This window comes from Colletotrichum gloeosporioides (assembly GCF_011800055.1).
Source record: "Colletotrichum gloeosporioides strain Lc1 chromosome Unknown consensus_1, whole genome shotgun sequence".
Classification (NCBI taxonomy): Eukaryota; Fungi; Ascomycota; class Sordariomycetes; order Glomerellales; family Glomerellaceae; genus Colletotrichum; species Colletotrichum gloeosporioides.
The window spans coordinates 394940-418919 of NW_025544646.1; the positions used below are offsets into that span (position 1 = coordinate 394940).

Sequence of the window (23980 nt, forward strand, 5' to 3'; positions counted from 1 at the left end):
TTAGCGAGAGCGCAGCCGCGAACAGGACCGGCAGACGGTGTACAGAACGTCAGCTCCAATTGCTTCATTTTCAACGAACCTTCGACTTTCCTGCGCATGCGCGATGAGGCGCATGCTGAGCAGAGCCCGCACGAGCGGCTCTGCGCTGGTTAGAGGAGGGGCTCCCACCACCATCTGACGTCAACCCATTTGATGGACGATGGTCTCGGAGGATGTATTATCGAATAGACGAACCAAAAGACAAAATTATTGCTACAAATCAACCAAGTGTTAAAAGATTAATCAAAAAGAAAAACCCCGCTCACTCACCTAGTTATTCGTGTTCTTCGGTCCCATAGCCTTGTCGACATGAGCCAGGCAGGTCATCCCGCCATTGTCCTTAGACCGATCCTTGGGCAGTAGACCTTGAATCTGAGCCCTCACCCTCCACATCCCCCAATCCACATCGAGGACCCTGCGATCGATGAACACCAGCCGGCCGCCCTCCCTCACAGCCCCGCAAAACACCTTGACCCAGTTGACCTCCCCGTCAACCTCCCACTCGTCCACCTCCCAGTCACACAGCTGCCAGCCGGGCGGCCGCACATACTTACAGCCGCTCCGCAGGCCTGCGATTACCAGGTCCTGCAGCCGCAGACAGCGGCTCATTTCCGCCGCGCCCCGCCGGATGCCGTCGTCTTCCGGCTTCCCGCGACTCCCGCGGTACCTACGCCCGTACGATCGTAGGTCGAGGAACACCGTCTCCAGCTGCGGCATGACGCTCCAGTCCACCTGCAGCATGCTCGCGCCGGCTTCCACGAAGAACCGCATCCCGAAGCCGATCTTGGCCTCGGGGTTGCGCCGCAGGCGGAGCCGGAACCAGGGGTCTTTGGGGACGCTGTGGAACATCAGGTGGCGCGGCAGCTCGCACATCTGCGTTTCTGCTGTTTGCACTGGAGGGTGCTCTGGCTTGTGTTGTTCTGCGGGGTCATACTCACCAAAGACTAGGCCGCCGTGTGCCATATGCTTACCTACATCATCGTCGGGCGCCCGTGGGAAGATCTGGTGGTAGCGGTGAAGTTGGGTTCGCTCCAGGTCCTTCAGAGCCCAGTCCATGGCCGCGGGAAAGCGTGACTTGAGTTCTTCGATGGTTCGACATGAGATGTTGGTTTTCAGAGGGAACGAGACGTGGTCGCTCTCTCGATGCACTTTACCAGACACGAAAGTTCCTCGACTGCCATTAAATCCTCGGGTGTAGACTTCGGTCCTCTGTATGTCATACACGGCGTTCACCGGGTCGTTTCCGTGAGAACAAACGCCCCATTCCGGGACGAAGAGAGCAAAGACACAGGGGCTGCTGGTCGAGAGGAGTTCTGACAATACATTATGCTGGATTTCGACTGGCAATTTATTAGTCGGTCAAGTACGGAAGGACCAGGAATGTCGCCCATGTTTGACAGCTGAGTTTCCGACAAGGTAGGTAGTTGACCACGATGAGGCTTGAATCTCGAGACTTGCTCAGTGTGGTCCTCCAAGGCATCTTATACCCCAGACGTGGGCTTCTCCTTGATTCTCGTCACAGCGTGATCGATCACGGCCTGGCCCGCCCCTTTGTTCCCCATGCCACAACAATGCCCCAGTTCAAAGTGAGAACAATGTCATTGAAACTCGGGCTTCAATCCTCGAGACCTGGAGACCTGGGTCTGATCAAAGCCTCGAGCAGCGCGGGCCAACCAAGTTGTTCTTGCCTCTGCTCCTGAACACATAGTCAGCGGTGATTGGCTCGTAGGGCGTCTACCCGCCTGCAAGTTTCGCCCCGGCCAACGGTCTCGGATAAAGGGCTCATGGAAATCGTACTCGTATGCAAAGACTCATACACTCAGACGGTCAAGCATGCTCGCCGTCAACTGTGCCCCTGAAGCTGTCGTCTAGAGCTGTACAACCCCGAGAGCTTCACAAGCCTGGTTGCCGGAAATCAGCTGCGACTCTGGTGCCTTTGCTCCAACTTATTCGGGAGCTAGAACAACAGAAACAAACGACGATGACGTTGACCAGAGCTGAAAGCTGGTGTCGTCTATCAGCATCAGACATATAAACAGAGGTTTTTGCTCGTACTGCCTGCCTATGGGATGGGCTCATGGATTGTTTCTCTTTCTCTCTTCTATAACTCCGACCACATTGCCGTGGTGCCTGAATTTGGAACCTGGTGATCAGCACTTTTATAAAAACCCTAATCGCAAGTTGCCTGGTACCAGGTAAACATCGATGAAGCCGTCTTCTAATCCAAACAGGCCACAAAACGGGACGCCACTCAATTACCTGAATGCTTACGACGCGACATAAAAACCCAGCTTTAACTAGATTGCGATGGCGATTATAGAATTGTGAAGATTTGTTTCCTGTCATTCGCGGTAAACCGTCATACATACAACATCAGATCATACAGACCTCCTCCCGCTACGCACGCCATGTCTGTTGCAGTAAAGATTGTTTACTGAAAACCGATGCCACTGTCCCTGCCACATGCTACAGGTCTAACGTCTATGGACAGAGCCAGCTTCATTAGATATCATAACCGTTCATCAAAATGTTCATTGCTGTCGTACTTCTTTTCATCAAGAATAAAATCTTTTTTCCCTTGTCAATGTTTACGCCGGAGAAGGTCTCGCCCTGAGTGCCACACACCCTTCGCACCTCTGGCAATCTCGTAACGTCCGTCATACAGCGGATACACCACAACCGCAAAGAAAGCAAAGAACTGCCAGATGATGGCCACCGTCGTCCAACTCTTGAAGAAGGTCTTCTCGAAGATGTAGTCGCGATACAGCGGCATGGGCCAGAGAATAAAGGTGATCAGAACGATGCCGACAAACATGTACCAGGCAATGCGGTACCACTTGTAAAGTAGCTTGATCGTGTCCTCGTCGAAAGGATGGCGAACGTCATCCAGGTTGACCTCGCCATTCAGAATAGCATCCCTGGAAAACACCGCAGCTGGAGCCTTTTCGTTCCCAGCCGTGGCTGCGGTTCGTTCCGGGTCCGATGCCTTCTCGGGACCCAGCAAAGACGGCGCAGGCCTTTGCGACTCAGAAGTCGATGAGTTGTTGCCATCGTCAGTGTCCTTCTCTGCATCAGTGCTTTGTTTCATTTGAACTTCCTCTGCGATTTCCGTAAGCAGAAACCTCCTCCAATCGAACTTCTCTGGCTTGTACTGAGAAAGCAGAACCGAGTACAAAGCCGGTGAGAAGAAAGAAGCAGTTGCCCCGTACAAGGCTGGCAAGCTTCCCTCAGTTGTCTTCATGTTGATCTCGCCGTAGATGACATGGGCTGTTCCAAGCCAGATGCCCAGCCCGGTGAGGAAACCGAGGATGGGGGAGACAATTGCTGCCAGACGGGTTTGACCGGACCAACATAGAGTCAGGCCCAGGGGAATGATACCGGGGCAGGACAAAATCGGGCGGAAGTAACCAATCCAGGTCATGTCGGCGCCTCCGTAGTTGAGAGCCAGCGAGATGGCAGTGATGAAGACCGCGTGAAAGACGACGGTCAAATGACTGACATGAACAAGCTTCTTGTCCGAGGCTTTGGGGTTGATGTAAGTCTTGTAGACGTCGAAGGACAAGATGCTGCTGACTGCAATCATGGATGACGATACGGTGCTCGTCAACGCCATGAAGACTAGAACCAGGAAGGCGTCGATGCCCTGGTCACCGATGAGTGCCTTAACGGTGTAAGGCATGACAAGACCTGCGTTGACCTGCGCCAGTGTAAACTCTTGCGGGTAGGCTGGCCAAATCGGAGTGTTGTGCAGCGCTCTTGCGGTTAGACCGATGACGGTACCGAGGCCCCATGGGATGCCGAAGATGGCCGCGGCCGCCAGGTTGTATCCGGGAACGGTTGCGTTCACTTCTGTTGCGAAAGACTTTTGCCAGAAGGCCGTGTCCTGTTTAAAGAGTCAGTTTCATAGTCATAGGGATACTAAAATTGGAAGTACGTACCATCACAACAAGAGCCAAGTTACCAAACTTGAGAATCAAGCCCCAGATGATTGCATCTCGGGACTTCATCGTAAGCAAAGACCCCTTGTAGTTACCGTCGATCATGTTCTCCGAAGCCGTTGCTACGACTTTGTCGTAGAGACCTCCAAGACCACCGACAGCATCGTGCGTGAGGACCTTAAGCGTGAAGTAGATGATGAGGACCAGAGCAATCAGCGTGTGCAGGTAGTCGGTAATGAAGGTGGCCTTCAATCCGCCAACAGCGGTGTAAAGCACGACTACATCGCAACTCGTCAGTCTCAAGTTTCCATTAAATCTGCAGGGAGTACCAACCTCCAAGTGGGATGAGAATCGTTGCAGCCACAAAGTGCATTCCCGAGATACCGTAAATAAGCTGTGATCCTGTGAGGATCATACCTGCACAGCCAAAGACATTGTTCGTGATATTGAGCACAATGAAGACAATGTGCCCAATCCAGCCGTAGCGCATTCGAATAATTTCAAGTGACGTGTGAGCGTATGGAACCCGGATCTTTGCCAAGACGCCTAGAGCCGCCATCAGGGCGATCTGAAAGCAGAGGCCCGTGGACCACCACTGATGACTGTGTTAGTGACATGTTCACTTAGAGAGAAGAGTGAGTTGAACGTACGAAAGGTACTGCAAGTCCAAATTTGTAACAAAAAGCCGCCGAGAAAACCGTTTCGTTGATCCACATCCACGAGGAAAAGACCGCTGACGCCGTCAGCCCGGTCCCGACAGACCGGTTGGCCACCATGAACATCTCCGAAGTGCCCGAGTCTTCAGCCAGGTACGCCTTTTGGATCTTGACGGCTGCGAGAATGACACCGCAGAACCCGATGCCCAATCCGATGAGCATGCCATAGCCTGTCGACTGGGGGATCAGGGTCTCCCCCGACACGCCCAACTGAACCGACATTCTCAAAGCCTTGTCTTTTCTTGGAACGGAGAATAAAGAAGTGCGCCAAGGCAGTCAAAGGCAGAATGTTGGCTCGAGCACCCGTGAGCCATTCTTGGCCTCCTTGGCCCAGGAACGCCCTCTCTTAAGAACGGCCGTGGCTGCAAAGCTTGACTTCGACCCGAGATCGGTATCTGAGAGCCCCAGTTCTCGGTCACATCTTAGGTGCCCCGCATTGCGTTATGTGAACTCAATCCATGTCAAGAGCTACCCTGATTATTCACATGTATAAATTCAGCTCCGGTTCCATACCACAGGAGCAAGTTGGGGGCTGTCGCGGGAGAGGTTGGTGGTATCGGAGGATTTCGTGAGTGGGGGTCGACGTCTCGGTAGATCGCAATCGGTTGCGTGCGATGGTGCAATATGTCGAAAGAGCCACCCATGCGTAATCCCGCCAAACCTATTGGATCTTTGTGGTTTCGAAACACGCGCGATCGGCAATCCTTCAAGACGAGATAACAGAATAAAGTTAAGATGGTAAATCGACAAGATCCAAGCAACGGCGCGTTCAAGAGCTTGGTTGGAAGCACTCCTCCACAAACAGAAATCCCAGTTACTCTGGCCTTTGAAACAAAAAAAAACACATTCAACATGGCGGACACGACAAACGCTCACTTGAGCGATAACACGGCCAAAGTCAAAAAGCAAATCATTCTCAATGCCTTCGTAATGAACACCCCCGGCCACTTGGCCCCGGGCCTGTGGAAGCACCCTCGCAACAAGACCGACCAATACAAGAAACTCTCTTTCTGGACCGAGCTCGCGCAGTTGCTAGACAACGCAGGCTTTCACGCCATGTTCATCGCCGACACCCTGGGTCCCTACGACGTGTACAAGGGTCCGGCGAACGTGGTCCCGGCCCTGGCCTCCGGTGCGCAGTTCCCCGTCAACGACCCACTCTACTTGGTCCCGGCCATGGCGGCGGCCACCAAGAATCTCATCTTTGGGGTTACCGCGAGTTTGACCTACGAGAAGCCTTATTCTCTGGCACGCAGGCTGTCGACGGTGGACCATTTGAGCGAAGGACGGCTGGCATGGAACATTGTCACTTCATATCTGGACAGCGCCGCGCGAAACCACGGCCTGCAGGAGCAGATCCCACACGATGAGCGCTATGCAATTGCTCATGAGTATCTGGAGGTGCTTTACAAGCTCTGGGAGGGCAGTTTTCGCGATGATGCCGTGTTGGCGGATCGCGAGAGCGGGACTTACATCGCCAGCGATGCGGTCAGTCAGATACATCACAAGGGCAAGTACTTCGAGGTACCGGGGCCGCATTTCGTCGAGCCGTCACCACAGCGCACACCGTTCCTTTTCCAAGCTGGTGTCTCTGAAGCTGGAAATGGGTTCGGAGGCAAGCACGGTGAAGCAATCTTCATCGGCGGTCAGACAATAGAAGGCGTCCGGAAGACGGTGGATAACCTTCGGAAGATCGCAGCCGAGGAGGGGAGAGACCCCAACCACATCAAGATCATCTTGGGCATCAATGTTATCGTGGCAGCAACAGATGAAGAAGCCGAGGCGAAGAGACAAGACTACCTAAAGTACGCCGATACCGAAGGAGCCCTCGCGCTATTCGGCGGTTGGACGGGAGTCGACCTGTCCGGATACCCAGATGACGAGGACTTTCTCATGACCGACTCTCCTCGCATCCGGTCCATCGTCCGTCGCTGGTCAGATACCGTCCCTGGCACAGACAATCTTCCCTGGACGAAGAGGCGAATCGTGGAATACCTCAGCATCGGCGGTATGGGCGCCAAAATTGTCGGCAGTCCGACAACAGCCGCTGATGAGTTGGAGCGATGGGTTCAAGGAGCCGATGTTGATGGTTTCAACCTGGCTCATGTTACTAACCCCGGCACTTTTGAGGATATTATCGAGCATTTGCTTCCTGAACTGCGTAAGCGCGGAATCTTTAGGTCTGAAGTCGGGAAGGAGGGAGCGACAGCAAGAGAAGTGTTTATTGGGTCAAGGAGGCTGCCTGAAGACCACCCAGGAAGCAAGTACAAATGGCAGGCTGGTGAGGATAGACCACCGTTTTTGGGAAAGGAAGACAAGAAATCAGGCCAACTTTAGAGCGTCTCACAGATTCAACAGGTATGGATCCTTTGCCACTACGTGTTACACATAAATCTCATGTACCCAGAAATAAACCCTTTCATTAGGAGAAGCTATTAATAACCTTCTATAATCCTTTCGTCAACTTACCGAAAAAAACAATCCACTGGGGCTGTCGCTCTGACTGCTGCTTACTTGGGTTTGTGTTCGCGGCTACGGACTCTTGCTGGCTGGGGTGATTATGCCCGTAATTTGAAGGGAAGATCAGCCTGCGAGGTGAGGATACTTGAGGGTTCAATAGAATTTACAAAGTTGTGCCAGCAAGTCCGGCCCATCCCGTGTGAGCCGAATACTCGACAAGGAGTAATCCACACAAACAACAATGAGCGCACTCTCTGGTTTCGACGCCTTTAGCATCGTAAGAAACACAAAAAATGACTACGTCCCATTCCACATGAGTTTCCTAGCACTTTCGCTCTGGGCCTCGCCCTTGTCACATTGTCACGCACCAAGTCGAGACATCGCGTTATGGATATTTATGCTTCCCTATGAGATCGCACGTTAAACTTTCCTCGATGAGGTTCTATCAAATGATTCAAACTAGCCGAACAAACCGAACGTTCTGAATCCACCTCATTTATCAAGGTTCCTATGGGAGTTATAAACGTTGCGGGTTCTAAGATTGTTGCTATGGCGGCGCAAACCCGGTGAGCACCGGCGGGCACACTGGCCGCTTGGCGCATTTGAAGACGACCCTGATCCGTATTGCGACAAGGCCGTCACGAAGTGGGCATCCCCGCTCTTGTCTCAGACCACTAAATGATTCGCTGGCATCTTTCATTGCCTATGATCTCGTCAAGAATACCCACCAGGCATGAGTGGTCAGTCACGAGTCGATCCTGTCCGTGATTGACAAGCGTAGTGTTCTGGAAAGCATTATAGGAAAAGCTGAGACGGATGCTCGAACGGGGTTCTCCTGCTCAGCGACCTATTGCTCTGAAGGGAAGGCTAAATAATTCGCATTCTTGGAAACGAAATACTGATTCCGGTACCACAACGCCCAGCATTTCCACAAGTTACGCCCCATCTTCAGTTTAGACTCCCTACAAAAGGGCCAGCTGCTCTGTTGATTGGGTTCTCGGCTCAAAATCCCGAAAACCAAGCGAAATGCGTGGTAAGATCATTTAGAGCCGCATGGGAAGGAGGCATATGAGAAAACTGAAGATACAAGCATGCTATTGACCAATGACTAGCCATTCAATCCCTGGGTAGTGAAGTATTCTGGAAGAAGGGACGGCTGAAGACAATGGCAACAAAGATCGTACCTCAAGTCATATCGATATTACACGGTGAAATCTGCTTGATTGAAGCGACGTTGTGCTCTGTTCAGGCATTCCGACTGAGAATAAACAAGTCCGTACGACGATGGCATTCGTGCTGTGATATCCCTTCTGTCAAGGCCTTCAGATTTATAGTGAAGATCACGCGCGAGAATATGCGTTCACGCTAATTAGACTCTGGCGCGATGGCCAACGTGGTTTGAGCAATCAAGCTCGCGCCGAAAGTCCACGCGCCGAGGCATCTATTTAATGACGGCTGTTAGCACATCTAGGATTTGATTTCTTGCCAACAACGCAATGATTGATGACTCTCACGTCGTTGCCAATGAACCCGCTTCCGAACGCGCGCGAAACTTGCTATAATGCTCTCGAATGCGAGGAAATCATGCCGAAAGACTTCACCGTCCAAAGACAGGCTCAGCGGTGTCGTCCTTCTTAAATGCCGCATACAGCCACAAATACTCTACAGACAAACGTGCCAACCGCTGTGTACTTAACCCCTATAAACAACGAGACGCAACATACTCATGAAATGACCCAAAAAGACGTTGGCTCTGTGGGGCCTTGGTCTCATGACCTGAGGTATGGCAAAGGAGCAAGCCCGGATTGTGCCGTTCTCCTAACAGACGAGGAGATCTAGGATCTTTAAATACTTCTTCTACCACCCTTCGCTCTTTTCGACTCGGTGAAACTTCCTCATTTGCAATGCCGATCGACATTCGACGTCATCGTTCCTGACGTGTATTTAAGATAGATGCAGAGGCTTCTTTGAGGCTTCCCACGACCGGACAATCGTCTGGTGTAGGTTGCGATGTGTTACTTCGTCGAACGCTCTGGTGGCATACTTCTGAGACTAGACGCTCCGTGACGAAAAGAGCTTTCAGGAAAACAGAATCGCTTGGACGCGGAACCATACACATCATCCGTCGAGTATTCGCACAGCATACACTGAGCCCAACAACGTCCAGAAAGCAGAACAGAGCAGCGTTGCAGGGGCCGATTAATACGCGTTTTCCCAGCAGTGGAGATCGATCAGGCGTTGCTCCTCATATGTAAGGATGAATGCACGTGTCAGCAAATCTTGGGAACAGACGATTGTGCTGGTATTCGACGTGCAAATGATAAGTGCTATATTTATATTTAAACAAAAGTCTTGACAACAAAGTACGGCCAATACTGACACTTCCCGCACTCCTATTTATAACAATCTCTTCAGGTAGGCAGGTTAGTTTTCAAATGTCCCATCGATGATGGAGGATGTTCTGTGCCAATGGACCAATCAGAAAATTCCTTCCTCAATTCTGCCGTTCACCGGCCGGGCCCGGGTGAGAGTGGGTCACCGCGGTCCGTGACCCGGAGCTTCGGTATCCTTTGTCCGGCTCACCTGCCTATTCCGTTTGTATCGCTCCGTGTCACCAATGAGCCGCACCAAGAGCTCTTCAAAACTGTATTTTTCAAAAGTATTTCAAAACATCACTCCACTTACCGAACAACACAATAGCACCCAACTCCACGAACCAAAACCAAATCACCAACAGAATCTATCTCGGTCAAGGGTCATAAATGTCAGGCTCCTCCTCCTCACTCACCTTTACCTGCCCACTTTGCACCAGCTCTACAATCTCCCCAACAAGCGGCCCCAATCCTTCCTCCGCCATCCCCATCCCTCCCATATCCACCTCGTTCGCTTCTATCGTCTCCCAATCGTCCAACAAATGCATCGCAGCCCCTTCCCGGACAGGATCAGGCTCAAAGTTCAAACACTCCCAAAACACAGCATCCCCCTTGTGCAGCCTCTCCTCACATACCCGCGCCTCGGCCACCAAGCCCAAATCAACCAAGAAGTCAACAACATCGTACTCCCCCTCCGCGCCCTCCTCCTCCTGCGCCCACGCCAGCAGCCTGATGACGCCCATATACTCCGCCGGCGCCACGTCCCGCGACCACTCCAGCAGCCGGCAGCAGATCTTGGCCCACGCCGTAATCCACTCCATGTCCAGCGTCCCCGCCGCCTCGCGGAACTCCACCGTGTCGTGCTTCGCGTTGAAGTAAATCCGCCCGGTCTCACGCTGTTCCGGCACCGCCCCGATGGTCTGCATGTACCCGAGCGCGTACCCGTCGAACTGGTAGTTGATGTGCTTCCCGATGACGTTGCGCATCATCTCGCCAATCTGCGCCGACGTCATGTCCGCCGCCAGCAGGTCCCGCACGCCCGACATGACGTCCGTCCGCTTGGGGGCCACGCGCGGCGCCGGGTTCTCGATGGGGCCGGCGTCGCGGCCATAGGCGTCGTAGCGCATCAGGTACGGCTTCAGGAAGTCCGGGTCGTCGCGGCAGTCCCTTCTCATCGTGCCGGGGACGCGGGGGTACTTGCGCTTCAACGGTGACGGCCGCGGCCGCGGCGGCGCAAACCTCTCCGCCGCGGAAGCCCTGTACTCTTCGAAGTCTGCCGGTTTCGGAACAGGCGCCTCGTAGTCAATCACCGGCTCACCAAACTCGTCGGTCGGCTTCGAAACAGGCCCCTTTTTTAAGACAGGCGGAGGAATCTGCGGTCGATGGGTCCACGGCTCCGCCTTCAAGAGGGCTGCGTCGTCCGCGGTGTACATCTCCATCTCTCGCAGCATCTTGTCTTCGTCAGCATCCGCAACCGGAGACTCACCAAGCCATCGATCCCTCCCGAGATACTTCACCTTGCCCATCCAATCTGCGGAATACCCAAACGGGCGGCCCTTCGCCAACTGCTCCAGAAGGCAATCGGCAGGGCCCTCGTTAGCTCCCACCCTGTTGATCCCGTTGACGCGCGCCGACTGGCTGTACTTCGTGATCGCTCTCCAAGGTGCGTGGAGTCTACTGATGAACGGGTCAGCAGCCCACAGCAAAGCCGCAAAGTTTCTCAGCGTTCTCGGGTCGATCCTCTCGGTTAGACCGTTGCCCACATGTACGTGAAAGCCACAGGTCGGGTTCACGCGGCATCGAAATTGGGTCGTGATCGTGCTCACCGCAAGGCGAATCAAATCGAACGAGATTGGCATGTCGTACATGGCGGGGGAGTTCACTTCGACTTTCGTCATCAAGTAATTTTCAGGCCTGAATTCGCGGAGTGAGCAGTCGTCCACTATCCTGAATGCAGACATGACTTTTTCGCTATGGCTTGCCTGGACGGATCCCGGGACCATTTCCTCTTTGCTGCCGAAGACGGGCAGGCCGGCTTTGATTAACGCTTTTCTTATTTGTTCGCGAACCCAGTCGTCCGGGATCTCGTGTTTACTCTTGTCTGGGAATTTTTCGTCGTATGGGACAACAGTCAGTGGCTGAATGTCATGTTTGATGGCCTCGTCGGGATCGGGGCTACCTTCGAGAACATGTGCGACAAAGAACTCGAGCTCGACGCCAAATGACACGCGAGGGGCAGTTGCGGGTATCTGTTTCCCGGGCATGGTGATGTTTGGATGAGTTGATTGCGTTTCCTTTGAGGGTAGATGGATCTGCTTCAGTCAATGATGCAGTGTTTGAGAAGAGCTGGTTGATTTGTCCGGAGAACGATACTGGTCACCGACCACTGGGTATTATATCCATCGCGATGCCTGGTGTAGCTCGTGTTACTGAACAAGGTGATTGTGTTGACATAGCTAAAGAACTGTCTGGATATCAGACAACATCTGTCATTGCCCTTTGAGCTGTCTGCAGGGTCGTAAAAGAACACTATCAGTGAACCGTTATCAACGTGGCCAAGTCTCAGCCTACCTTTGTTGGGCAGGCCTTACAAAGAGCCCATGGCGGGAGGCAGATGGCCCCGAAACGTGTCAGAAGGGACAGGGGATTGCAGAGCCAATTCTTCATTTCTTTTGTCGTCGTCTTGACTGTCTTTGATCATGCCTAAACGCGAAATGCATAGCAAACATTGGGTAACACGACCCATTCCCCGTAACGCACTGACTCCTCCTCGAACTTCAAAATACCATACGGGTGGGAATATCCATCGTCTCCATCGCATAATTCCACGTATTCCTCATCAAAATTAGGGTGCCGCGTGGCAAGCACGCGGGATCGGGTAGTAGGGAAGGTGAATACAGAGAAGTGAAAGCGGCTGCAAGCTCGCCTCGTATTCAAGGCGAAGCCATTACTAAATTGGGCAGCCATGATCTAGAAGATGTGCATCTAGAGCATGTAGGCGAAAAGACCAATCGCAGCAACGGCGGCAGCATTGCCATAGCGGGGAGCGGCGGTAGGGGCGGCGTAGCCGGATGAGCTGGAGGAGGCGGGGGTCTGGGAAGCTTGGGAGCCGGTGCCAGTGCCGGTAGTCGAGCCGGAGCCGGTGCCAGTAGCGGCGGCAGAGGTGGTGGTGGAAGATGCAGCGGAATCGGCCTGGGCGTCGATGGTACCGCACTGGGACTTGATGGAGTCGGTGCAGTTGGTCTGGCCGCGGGAGTTGCCGACGTTGGCAGCGATGCAGTCCTCGAAAGCCTGGTTGCAGATGAAAGTGGGAAGGGTCTGCTCGTAGTACTCGAGTCCGGGAGCGGTGCCGTTGGAGCAGGTGCAGGTGTAGTTCAGGGTAGCCTGTAAAGGTGGAGTTAGCTCGGTCAGATCACAATGGGTGCTAGGATTGTTGCGCCAGGTTTGCGACAACTTCAGAGGCGACTAGCGACTCAATTGTCGCAGTCTGAAGGAATAGAGGGCAACTTACGGGATCACACTCGTTGGTAGTGGCGCGGTTGCAAAGGACATTGCAGACGTTGCGCTCACCAGTGCACCAGGAAGCTGCAGAAATGTCTGTTAGCACAAAGGTCTAGTTGTGATCGGTAAGGCCGGCCCCGACAGGAATGGTGCCGGGGCTTTTTTCCCTCGTGTTTTTGGGGGCAAACATACCTCTGGTCTGAAGGTTGACATTGGCGACATTGATGTCAGCGGCAGAGTAGACCTTGCGCTGGGCAGAGACGGCGGTGACGGCCGAGATGGCGAGAACGGCGAAGGAAGTACGCATGTTGACGGTGGTGATTGTTGTTGTTGTTGGGTGTGTGGTGATGTGGTGCGGAGAAAGTTTGTTGGGTTGATTTCTGTGGCGGAAGAAGACTGGAGCGTTGTCTGATAGGCAAGCAAGCAATATTCGGTCCAAGAATCGGATAGACGGCGGTGAAGATGTTTCTTTGCCTGATCTGCTTCGTGGGGATGTTTGACGCACGTTGGACGGGAGAAGAGAAGAGGTCAGTCAAAACAGAAGGGCGAGATGGGCAACGATGTGGTTTTATTATGACGGGAGGCAAGCATGCAGTCAGTAGGTAGGCAGGTACCTTTTGCAGTAGGTCGGTAAGGCAGGTAGGCATTGGGTAGGTAGGTACCTTTGGAGCAACAACAGCGACAGCGGTGGCGGCAGCTGTTCCAGCAAGTCCCCAGTCCCACGTTCTTTCCGTGCCTGTCTCTCCGATGCGGTAAGCGCGATGGGGAATACTGGCTGGACTAGAAAGCAGGTGCAGCTTTACAGGGTGTCCTGGTGGAACAGAAACCGCACCTTCCCTCTTGAAGGGGGAAAGAATGGCAAGCCGGCCGGGCAGGTGCCGCAATCAAAGCGTGTGCGTAGGTACACAGTAAAGGTGTTGCGGCTTGCCCGCTCGCCCTCACTTTCCCTCGCTTTCCCGTCCCTTCCCTTCCTTCCCACGATGATTCTTAGTCGCAGGTTGGTGGTCTTGGCTCCTGCCCACAAACAGGGTGTGGATTCGTGCAAGGGTGGGCACACTAACAGTGAGGTGTGTGGCTGGGATCCACACATCACTGAGGACGGCGGGTGGGGGGAGAGGGGAACCTTCCTAGCCAGGTACCTACCTTAAAGACCAGGAAGTGGTGTCTAGCGCGGCCTTGGCGTGTCTTCTCCAACGCGCCCGCCGTACCTCCGCCGTATCTCTTCGAGTTCCCACTGAGAAATTCGCATTCTGGTCAAGTGCTGGGCAACTTTCCCTCGTTCCTTGTTGTGGTGAAAGGCGACACCGAGGCGAGACGCGAGGTCAGAACTCTGCTGCCCGACTGGCCATCACCCACCCACTCACTCACTCACCGCGATGGACCGTCATCATATCCATCTGCACAGACAGGCCGCACCGGGACGGACTCTTATCGGCAAGGGCGGTCGCGAACCGTCTGGCCGGGGTGGTACGTATCCGAACATCAGATACGCTTGCTTTGCTTGAAGCGGGTGGCCGCAGCTGCAGCACACCAGCAGCACCAGCACCAAGCAGCAGCTCTGAGGCACTTGTGCAACTAACCTCGCACAGAAAATAGCTCTGGAAGAAAGCTAAGACAGCGCCATCCCGATGTTTTGGTGTGGTGCGAGCGCGCCGCGAGAGAAAATCAAATCCAAGTTTGAAATTTGCAGCGCAATTTCAGCAGACTAACACGCTGCAATCAAGCCTCAACCACCCGCCAATTGGCAAGGACCGTCACGCCGCCATGTGGATGCCAGCGCTGGGCAGGCATAGGCTGTCCCCTGCCGCGGTGCCTGGCCCTTGTCGCCTCAGACTTTGGAGACTCCGAGACTGAAACTTTCGTCGGTCCCTCGTGATGGCCTCACTCGCCTCGTCGCATCTTTCTCTCGCTTCTTCCATTTTTAACCCCGGCGGTGCACACGTTGGTCATGCCAAGCTGGAGGTTCCCCTCGTCATTGCACGAGAGCCCGAGGCAGCCTGCCAGCTGACTGAGGGAGGAGCTGGTCCGGTACGGACACGAGCCTCAATGGCAACGATGTGCTTCCATCAATTGAATTCGCCCCTGCCTCGACCACACCGTTCCTCCTGTCTATCCAAACTCTGGCACACACGACACACAAACTGAAAGCGGCTACTGCCCGCGGACGCGACCTGATGGGACGGACTACAGACAGGTTGGGATGGGATGTTCATTAGGCCTAAGCGACGGTCGCAGTGCCAAGCCTATTCAAATCACATTCCTCGGTGGTCTCTGTCTCATCATACCTGGACGACGAGATTTTTTTTTTTCTTTCCCACTCAGATTTTCCCATCAGGCCCGGGCTCTTCATCTCGGGCTAACGTTACCCAACACAGCTCCACCTTCCGCCGTTCTTTCCCTCTGACTCCGCGCTGCAAAGCCATTGGCTGATTGCCCTTGTCTGGAGTCGGCAAAACAGAGCTAGTCCCAAGAGGGGATGGACTCAGAAGGGTGCACCAGCCACAGATATGCAGCTTTGGGATGTTGCCGTGGCCCGGGAGACCTGCAGCGTGTGGGGTCATGGGTATCTATTGCCAATCAACTGGACGCAATCCATTTCCCTGTTGCAGTGGTGCCGTCGCGTCCGTTGTTGCTTGTTCTTCTTCTCAATGGATGGAACCGCTCCCATCTCTTCTCCTCGGAGTTTCCTCCAGACTGCCGGGAGGAACCCGAACACAACCCTCTCAGGCTCAGATCATCGATGACTTTTCTTACGCGCCCAGCAAAAAGTGGCCCAACCCACTGCACCTTGTGGACCGCTAGGCTCTTGTCCGCCGCCTTAAACCCGCCGTCGTTCATGTCCAATAGTGGACTCTCCCACTGAACGCTGGTGCTAACCCCTCAGTGGGCACACGACTGCGTTCAGTGCTCAACCTGAACCATCACCGACAAATACACAAGACACATGCACAACACAACTCCAACCGTCGGCCGACACAACCTCCTCCGCACTTGCACTTCACAGTGCCGTACCATCATCACCTACCACTCTGGCAGATACAGCGTCTCATCTTTCGAAACAGTCCTCGCCCTCACCAACCCCTTCTCACATCACAACCTCCTCATTCTCGCTCTTGGCAGTCTCTGGCCGCTGCTCTCCAGGGCTGGCTCATCGGGCCCCCTGCCGCATCCCAGTGCCATTCCGTGTTTCTGTTGGCGGCCCCTTGCTTTCAAACATCTCTTGCAATGCAATCACCCTACGGATAATCACCACCCCAGGCTCATAAGCATTCAACCATAACGCACGGCAGATGTCATTGGCCTCCGCAGACCGATGCCCGCTGCTTGCTAAGCACTGGCTTTTGCGGTCGAACCCGGCACCAGCTCCAGTTTATTTTCTTTCCTTGCCGTGCCTTATCGCTGCTCATCTTGGCACCTAAGGTAGAAGAAACTACTCTCTACTATACTAGGACGGATACTGCGAAGTTGGTACGCTACGCTAGCCCCGAGGTGGCATCCAGCACCTATCGGCCGACGGACGGACGTCCCTGCCCAAAGCTTCAGCGCCGTTGCAAGCGCCAACACCAGCTGGCAATCTGCGTTGTCAAAGAGGCCGCCTCTCCTCTACCAAAACCGGGGCTGAAATCAAGACAAGACGTTCTCAAATCGGCTAAGCGGCCAGTCAGAAAGAACAACACAGGACCTCCAGCAGTCCACCTACACTACAGGCCCAAGCCTGCAAGCACGCTGTTGCAGTAGTACCGCCGTGGGTACCACCGTCCGTGGCACACGCTACCTGCACACGCTACACCACGGTGAGCTGCCTCCCACGGTCCTGGGCGCGGAGCTTCCACAAGCTCTTGGTCCAATCATGACGGCTAATTGCATGCCGAGCTTTCCACCGATCGTCATCAACAACATCCTGGAGCCGTTGTTCTTTGCCCGCCGTTGCTCCGTGAGGGGTTGGTGTTCCCGAAATCGTCTGACGGTTATCACTTTTGTCTTTCTTCGATTTGATATCCCGCGGCAACGACGGCTCCGAAAGCATTGAACCGGCTTCGATTTCCCGAGAGGCTGGTTGTCTGCCCAATATGGAGCTCCTCGTGCTCATGCGACATTAATTCCTGGTTGGATTCCAGTCAACCAGAGGTATGCGGCCAACAGCCAATGTCTCATTGACCTTTTTTCCCGCCCAGCTCCAAAGTCTCTCTAGTCGAGCCATCCCTAGCAACCATTCGGGCCTGCCTGCGCCGTACAGATTCTCCGCATTGTCTAGCTGCCTTTTCATCCAACCAGTACGAAACCGTCTAACCAACCTCCCGAAGAAAAAGTGGTGTGTGTACTGCTGCAGTTTCGTCGGATTCTGTTCGCAGACGTGGGCTAGACCTGCACGAGGCTGCCGATACGAACTCTGCCACACCGTGAGGGTTGCTGACGTCGCCGCCAACAACCCCGCCACGAAGCTTACGAACGCACCAGCCCGCATCGTGCCAAGCCTTTGACTTTTGATAGATGCGCGGCGTGATGGGAGGCGCAGCTTGCGCGACTTTCTCTATTCTGTCTCAATAACTCGCGCCCTCCAAAAACTCAATGGAACAAGCACTCGCCAGGTCTTCCCCAGCAGCACAGCAGGCACCAAAGCCCGAGGAAGCGACGGCTTCGGACGCACAACCGTGTTGACATGGGATTGTGGAAAATTCCATCGTCATAGATCCAGAAGGGATCTTCCACACGCCATGCAGCCGCCCCCAACGCTGTCAACTTGGCGGGCCGGGACTGTGGGGCCCGGACGTGGATCTGAAGTTCCGGATACCCGTCCTGCACCAAGATGTCACTCGTCGTCCAATCAACAAACAGTCGCGTTTCTGGAGCAAATACCTCATGCAACAAATCTTCCGACGTCGCCATCCGACATATGCGGCTTGTGCCGGCCTCTGTTGCCGTGACACCTTCTGCGATGGGGAACACATTGACAGGCACTCGCAAACTTGAGAGATTCTCTATTCTATTTGACAAATACGCTCGCCTTCCTACTTTTGGCTTCGTGTGTAGATCTATCCTCTACATATCGGGCACATGCAAAATCATGTCTCATGCTCTCCTCGCAACCGGTTCTAAACCGACTTCGAGGGTGTCCTTCACGAGGCCCTTCTCATTCCTGACTTCCTCGCCTCCGCTGCGCACCCATCGGTTCCAAGCCACCAGTTGCATACACTGCCCTTCCATGCTGGTGCATTTGGCTTGATATCCCAGGCCGCCGTCTTCCACTCGCCTCCGCGCATCCGCGTCGTTGATCAGCGCAGTGACGGAGCCAGCTATACTCGCCGGCTGCATCATGTATAGCGGCATACTCGGTTCCGAGAAGATCTTCTGCAGCACTGGTACGTGCCAAAGCAACAAACAATACGCCTCGATACAGTGGGCGAGGAGCAGCAAAAGCACAGGCGGGGGGTACTGAACGTGAAATGGTGTCACGCTCACTGATCGGATCAGTGTGTAAAAGTCTTCGAAAGTGGGAGGCGCCCCTCCGTCAGTCACCAAGAATGGACGCGCTGCCACCTTGTGCGCGTGAGGTCCGAGGAGAGCGGCTTCGTATTGCAGATGAGCCAGCGCAACATTGGCTCCATGCACCCAGTTCTGCACGAAGGGCGCCGTGAAGGTCGGGAAGCTGGCCATTCTCAAAGTTGTGCCGATGAGGTAGTCATCCTTGTGGCCGTAAATGACGTTTCCAGGTCGGATTGCGCCGGTACGGAAACCTCCATCCTGCAACGGGTCTTCCGGTATGTCATTGGCACCGCAGACGAGACGCTCAGCCTCTGCCTTGCTCCTGGCGTAGTTGGCGAAGAACTCGCCATGAGGACGCAGTGGTTTCCAAAAGTCCAACTCATTCAACACCTGCACGAAGTTCGCCGGCCACTGTTTGAAAGGCGAGTTGAAGAAGTTGACGGGCTTCAGAGCAACGCTGCACGACGACGTGAAGATGAAGACGCCGGCGCCGGAGGCCTTGGCGGCAGCCAGAACGTGAGCGGCGCCAGTCGTGTTGACGCGAGAGCAGCGGTCGTACACCATCGGGCTGCGCTCAGACGGCCGGATGACGGCCGCAGTGTGAAACACTGTCAGAGGGAGCTGAGCGACAGACTTAGGCCATGACTTTGCAAACGCAGCAGAGGTTGCCGACTCTGAGGATATGTCAGCCTGGGCGAAATCGACTTGCGACACAGGGCCTTCGCTCATATCATCGCGTAAGGGCTTGCGGAAGTCGATGATACGGATCGCCTCGGGGGGGTGGCCGCGCGCAATCAGCTGAATCGCAAGTTGTCCTCCAACTAAGCCTGTGACGAAGACGGTCAGCGCAGTCAGATGGGTATCATCAAAGGGGCCATCGTACCAGCTCCGCCAACAATAACATAACGTCTATTCAGCTTTGGGGGTAAGTGTGGTGTCCAGTCGATGGGCTGCTTCTCCATGCGTTCAAAGACACGCTTAACACGGTCTGGCGTCCATCGATCCGGCGACACCCGCTGAGCCTCAGGCGGGGTATTCGACATGGCCCAATTGATCCTCCAGAGGTACAGCACCGCGGCCGCCACTAGGCCGAAGACGAGTTTGGCAGTCCATGATTCCAGCATCATGGGGTAGTTAGTGTTGGGCGCCACCGGTTGACCGTTGCTTGCTCTAAGGTTCTGCCCCTCGTGGAGTTGTTGCTCTTTTGGTACACTAACGGCGGCTTCAGACAAAGAAGATTTCCGGATATAATGGCGCAAGAAGCTTGTTTTTCATGACGCAACGCTAATGAGGGGGGCGGCGGGAGCTTTTTAATGCCAGGTGCCTCTCGAGACCGAGCTCCCCTCGCCGGTCGCACCTGCTTCCCGAGCCGATCAATGCGCTAAACATTTGGAGTCCTCGAGCCCCCACCACTCCGGTCCTTGCGCAAATATCAAATCGCTCCTCCAGGACTGCGAGTCGAGTCCTCCTCCGGCGGTGAGAACCGAGGTCCCACTGCTCCGCTCCGGCATCACCAAAGACAGCGCGCAGAGAAGCCGTCCATCGAAAGACGCCATCCACCAAGCCCTTGCAAGCAAAATTTGAACGAGGGCTGCACTGCTCTTATTCGTATCCCTCGGGTCGATCAGTGTAACCTGCACCGACCTATCTCCAACGGCCTGGCACTCTTCGACGCGTGACCGGTGCGACCCGAAACCGATTTGTGGTGGGGTCCGCGGCCGTCACTCCCGCGTGGTGTGCTTGTGCGGAGAGCTCTTCGCTCGTGATGTGACGTTCTGATTGGGCGCGCACGCAGCTCTCACCCCCGGCAGCTCCCCCGCACATGCCCCGTGTGCTACACGAGACCTGCAGCACGCGGTGCGGTGGGTGGCTTCGATGTCAGAACCTTATGACGACAAGATCCCCAGGGCACGTCCGTAAGCAGTAAGCACCTGCTCATTGGCTGTGCGAAGCCGTGGCAGATCGACTGAGCGTTTTTTTGAGCCGCAACTGGGCGACGACCGTTCTTGGGCCTGTCCTTCCGTTGAAGATGCTGATACCGCTCGTGCCATAATTAGACCTTGCGTAACGACCCTGCTCTCAGTGATGTCCGAAGATTGGGCGGTATAAAACTAGTCGCAGCCCCAAAGAGTGTGCTTCTACAAACAATCGCATCTGAAGCAGAACGGTGCCTAAAAACGTGAACCCAGAACACAGGTTATACTCAAACCTTACAAATTAGGTGGAAAACTGTGGTGTCTTCCTGTTGTCAATCCTCCGTCGACAGTCTGTTCTGGTTTCAATATCCGTCAATACCCACCAAGAAACAGAGCCTCCCAGAGGGCATAGACAACTTGAGGATGTCGTGTTGCTCACAAACCTGACGCCTATTCGCATGAAACCATGAACGCCTCGCCACAAAGGGACGAATTGCGAATCGCATCGACAATCAGTAAATTGTCTGGCGATTGTGATACCATTTTCTACCCCTTTATGCGTGTGGTTTCGGAATGTCCACCGTGAGCCACCGCCGGCTACCTAAAGGACTTCCACATTTGAATTCGGTCTGTCGAAGAGTACAAGTAAGAATGCAGAAAGTCACTATGAAGAAACGCAACAACAATCACCTCTGATTCGTAGAACGCCGAACAACATCACTCCGAGAGATGTGTGTCATTCGAAGGTGTCGGCCGTGGTGTTCTCTTTGCAAGTCCGCAGCTATGGAAAACTTCGTAAACGCCCTCGCCGTCCCCTGCTCTCTTTGGTCTCTGGTTCTGCCAGTTTATTCTTCCTGGAATTGACAATGAAATTTCGATGTTGCGTTTGTGGCATCCTGACGAGCCCGTGAACATGGTTAGCGGAGACTGGCATCGTTGAGCTAGCGGTTTCCATCGACGGTATGCAGTGCTTCGTGGTTTGGCGGACGTCTCGCCCAATTCTGTGCGATCGAATCAAGACTTTCTTCTTCGCACCCTCTTATACAACAAGAACTCGCATCCACTTTGAAGCCGACGCAGGCCCCGACACTTGAGCTGCGAACCCCCAATATAGTGTCGCGGGCCAGTATCGGCTTTGTCTGTGATTTATAAAAAGGCAACATGACTGCCAGACATTCATTCCTCGCAGGCAATCTGTCTAGTTGATGTGGAAGAGCCAAGAAGCCGAACGCGTCGAATGGCCAAGGAGGCTCTCTGGGTGCTGCGTCGCGAATCCCCGGGTCTCCCGCAGTGGCGCAGGTGTAGTATCTGCCAGCTCTGGTCCCCTGAGACTATTCCGCTATTATTGATGCTTTATGCAAAGCAGCGACAGAACCATGACCCTAGAGTACCGCCAAATTATTTTCATCCCGAATATGCGGTGTACTATGAACCAAATCTGGTTCGTTGTGTAGCCGAGGCTGCGATGGACAAGCCGAATTTTCGGTCAGCTTCAATCTCGAAATCGGGTTAGCATGAGGCTATTTCATGTATCTCAATCTCCCAGGTTATAGATGCCTGTGATCATGCTTCACAGCGCGACAGACGAGGCCACGCAGGATAGGCCGTGATGTCTATATATTGCGAACGGGTCTTAGGAGAAGAATCTTTGCTAATTGAAGACGAGCTGATCTACACTGATTCTGAATAGGAAGATTGTGGTCAGTGGTTTGCACCTCTTGTCGTGCCTTTGTCGGAAGCGAATCAAAGAGCAAGTTACCCATGCGACTTCATGGGCCCTTGCCTCTGATTCTGTCTCATTATTTGTGTTGCAACTCTTGTGAACGCTATGGAGACGACGCTCTAGTGTAATCGAGTTGATAAATCTCGTGGTCTACAATTATTTAGTATCGGATGACCGCTTTCCATCCCATTCCTTGAAGACCGGGAGGCTATCAGATCGATTTCTGTTCAATAAGGATTCCAGGAACACAGTCAACTGACTAAAGTTTGAACTACTTACAAGACTTCCGGGCTATTATGAATCATGAAAAGGAATAATTTACTCAATTTTGTCAATCAACACGCAATGGATGGACATGTTCACGTTTCTACTCAGCTTTGAGTTTTACCTGATTACAAACTGCCAAGGGGTTTTGGAAAAGTCAATAAGATGTAAGGGCCTAACTAGAAATCTCTCAAGGTAATTTCATACGGGGTGCACGTCTTGAGACCATGCTTCCGGGTGACTATTCACCGGTGATCAGTCGATGCCAGGTGAGTTTCCCACATGACTCTCATCGTTGGCGAACGACCATCACTACCGATCGTAAGCCTCTACCGAATTATGATCGACTCCCAGCTGTCGTCGAAGCGAGACTACGTGTGAACGCCTGGCATTGTTCAAGTGAAAATTTGACAGGTAATTACCTGATATACTCCTAACGAACTTCAGCGGCCATTGCTCTTACAGCTTGCCAGATTATAAGCCACTCTTGGACAACTTGTCGTGATAGTGGAAACGAGCTTATGGAAATAAGGTGTGTCTAGTTGTGCAGCTTATAAAAAGAGTACCTCGACGGTGCTTCTAAGGATTCTGGCTTTCCTCTCAACAATGGACAGTAAAGACTATGGAATCCTACTACTTAGCTGCAATCAGCCCGTGGATACGCACAGCCAAATCATGGCAAATAGGGGGTCTCGATAGCTGAAAGCAATTGTATCTACTGCTTGGCTTTGGCTGTCTGCCCTACGATGTTACACATCCTTAATTCCGGGTTGATTCGGATAATGGAAAGAGAGACCGACTGACTTTCTGAAATTGAAATTGGCTCCTGACATGATCGTTTGTTTTGAGGCCTTCCCGCTGCCGATCAAGTCTCTCATGTCGACATTATTATATGAGAAACGTTTCCACACAAGACAAAATCGACATTTAAAGGTCTCAAGGACGCAGGCTGTTGTTCATCATTGATAAGACAGCCGCTCGGTTTGCACAAGCCTGGCGACAGAAGACAAATACTTACTCCAGATTACCGGTTACCAAGGCGGTATGACGGAGATTCCGGCAGTTCATATTTTATATTGTCTTTAGCCCCTGGCGCTCGAAAGGTATTCAGACGCAGGGCCTTGCTATCACAACTGTAGCGAATCTCTCTAAAACTTGGCCGTGTTGAGTTTCGAAGGAGAGATATAAGAAGAGTCACAGCTTCGGAGCATTGGTCCAAGTCTAGAGACTCTCGAAGAACTTGATCGTTTGCTTGGACGGCAAATTCGTTAGCCCCGGACTATAACATACCTTGATGATTCTGTGTGATCTGACTCCAACAACATCGCATCTTACACATAAGCGCATCATGACTCGCAGGTGTTGTCGAACACGGGGAAATAACCGAGCCACGAACCTTTAACAGGTTTCAAGCGTCAGTACGGTACTTCGATCCCTTCAGATAACCTAATCGTTCTAGGGCTTTTATCCTCCTCTTCGTGGAGGCCTCATAGTGAAATGGAGAAGGTATAAATACCATTGGATTCCCGAAGATTCTGTCAGTTTGGTGTGTACTCCGTCAGCGCGA

General features: G+C 53.5%; 5 protein-coding genes across 5 annotated transcripts; 1 reads left to right on the plus strand and 4 right to left on the minus strand.

Moving 5' to 3' along the window:
* Positions 1–309: 309 nt before the first annotated feature.
* GCG54_00009893 (Urea active transporter) lies at positions 310–4915 on the minus strand (the record flags this gene model as incomplete). The annotated part of the gene is made up of 5 exons (XM_045409830.1): positions 310–1379; positions 2665–3922; positions 3978–4255; positions 4311–4572; positions 4628–4915. The coding sequence occupies 5 exons, from the start codon at positions 4913–4915 to the stop codon at positions 310–312; spliced, it is 3156 nt and encodes a 1051-aa protein (XP_045271367.1).
* Positions 4916–5545: 630 nt separating this feature from the next.
* GCG54_00009894 (Dimethyl-sulfide monooxygenase) lies at positions 5546–7030 on the plus strand (the record flags this gene model as incomplete). The annotated part of the gene is made up of 1 exon (XM_045409831.1): positions 5546–7030. One exon carries the CDS (start codon positions 5546–5548, stop codon positions 7028–7030), a length of 1485 nt encoding a protein of 494 aa, XP_045271368.1.
* A 2872-nt stretch (positions 7031–9902) lies between these two features.
* Positions 9903–11789, minus strand: GCG54_00009895 (uncharacterized protein; the record flags this gene model as incomplete). The annotated part of the gene is made up of 1 exon (XM_045409832.1): positions 9903–11789. One exon carries the CDS (start codon positions 11787–11789, stop codon positions 9903–9905), a length of 1887 nt encoding a protein of 628 aa, XP_045271369.1.
* Positions 11790–12510: 721 nt separating this feature from the next.
* GCG54_00009896 (uncharacterized protein) lies at positions 12511–13333 on the minus strand (the record flags this gene model as incomplete). The annotated part of the gene is made up of 3 exons (XM_045409833.1): positions 12511–12909; positions 13037–13122; positions 13219–13333. The coding sequence occupies 3 exons, from the start codon at positions 13331–13333 to the stop codon at positions 12511–12513; spliced, it is 600 nt and encodes a 199-aa protein (XP_045271370.1).
* Positions 13334–18096: 4763 nt separating this feature from the next.
* On the minus strand, positions 18097–19785 carry GCG54_00009897 (uncharacterized protein; the record flags this gene model as incomplete). The annotated part of the gene is made up of 3 exons (XM_045409834.1): positions 18097–19337; positions 19394–19688; positions 19741–19785. 3 exons carry the CDS (start codon positions 19783–19785, stop codon positions 18097–18099), a joined length of 1581 nt encoding a protein of 526 aa, XP_045271371.1.
* Between the last annotated feature and the right edge of the window lie 4195 nt (positions 19786–23980).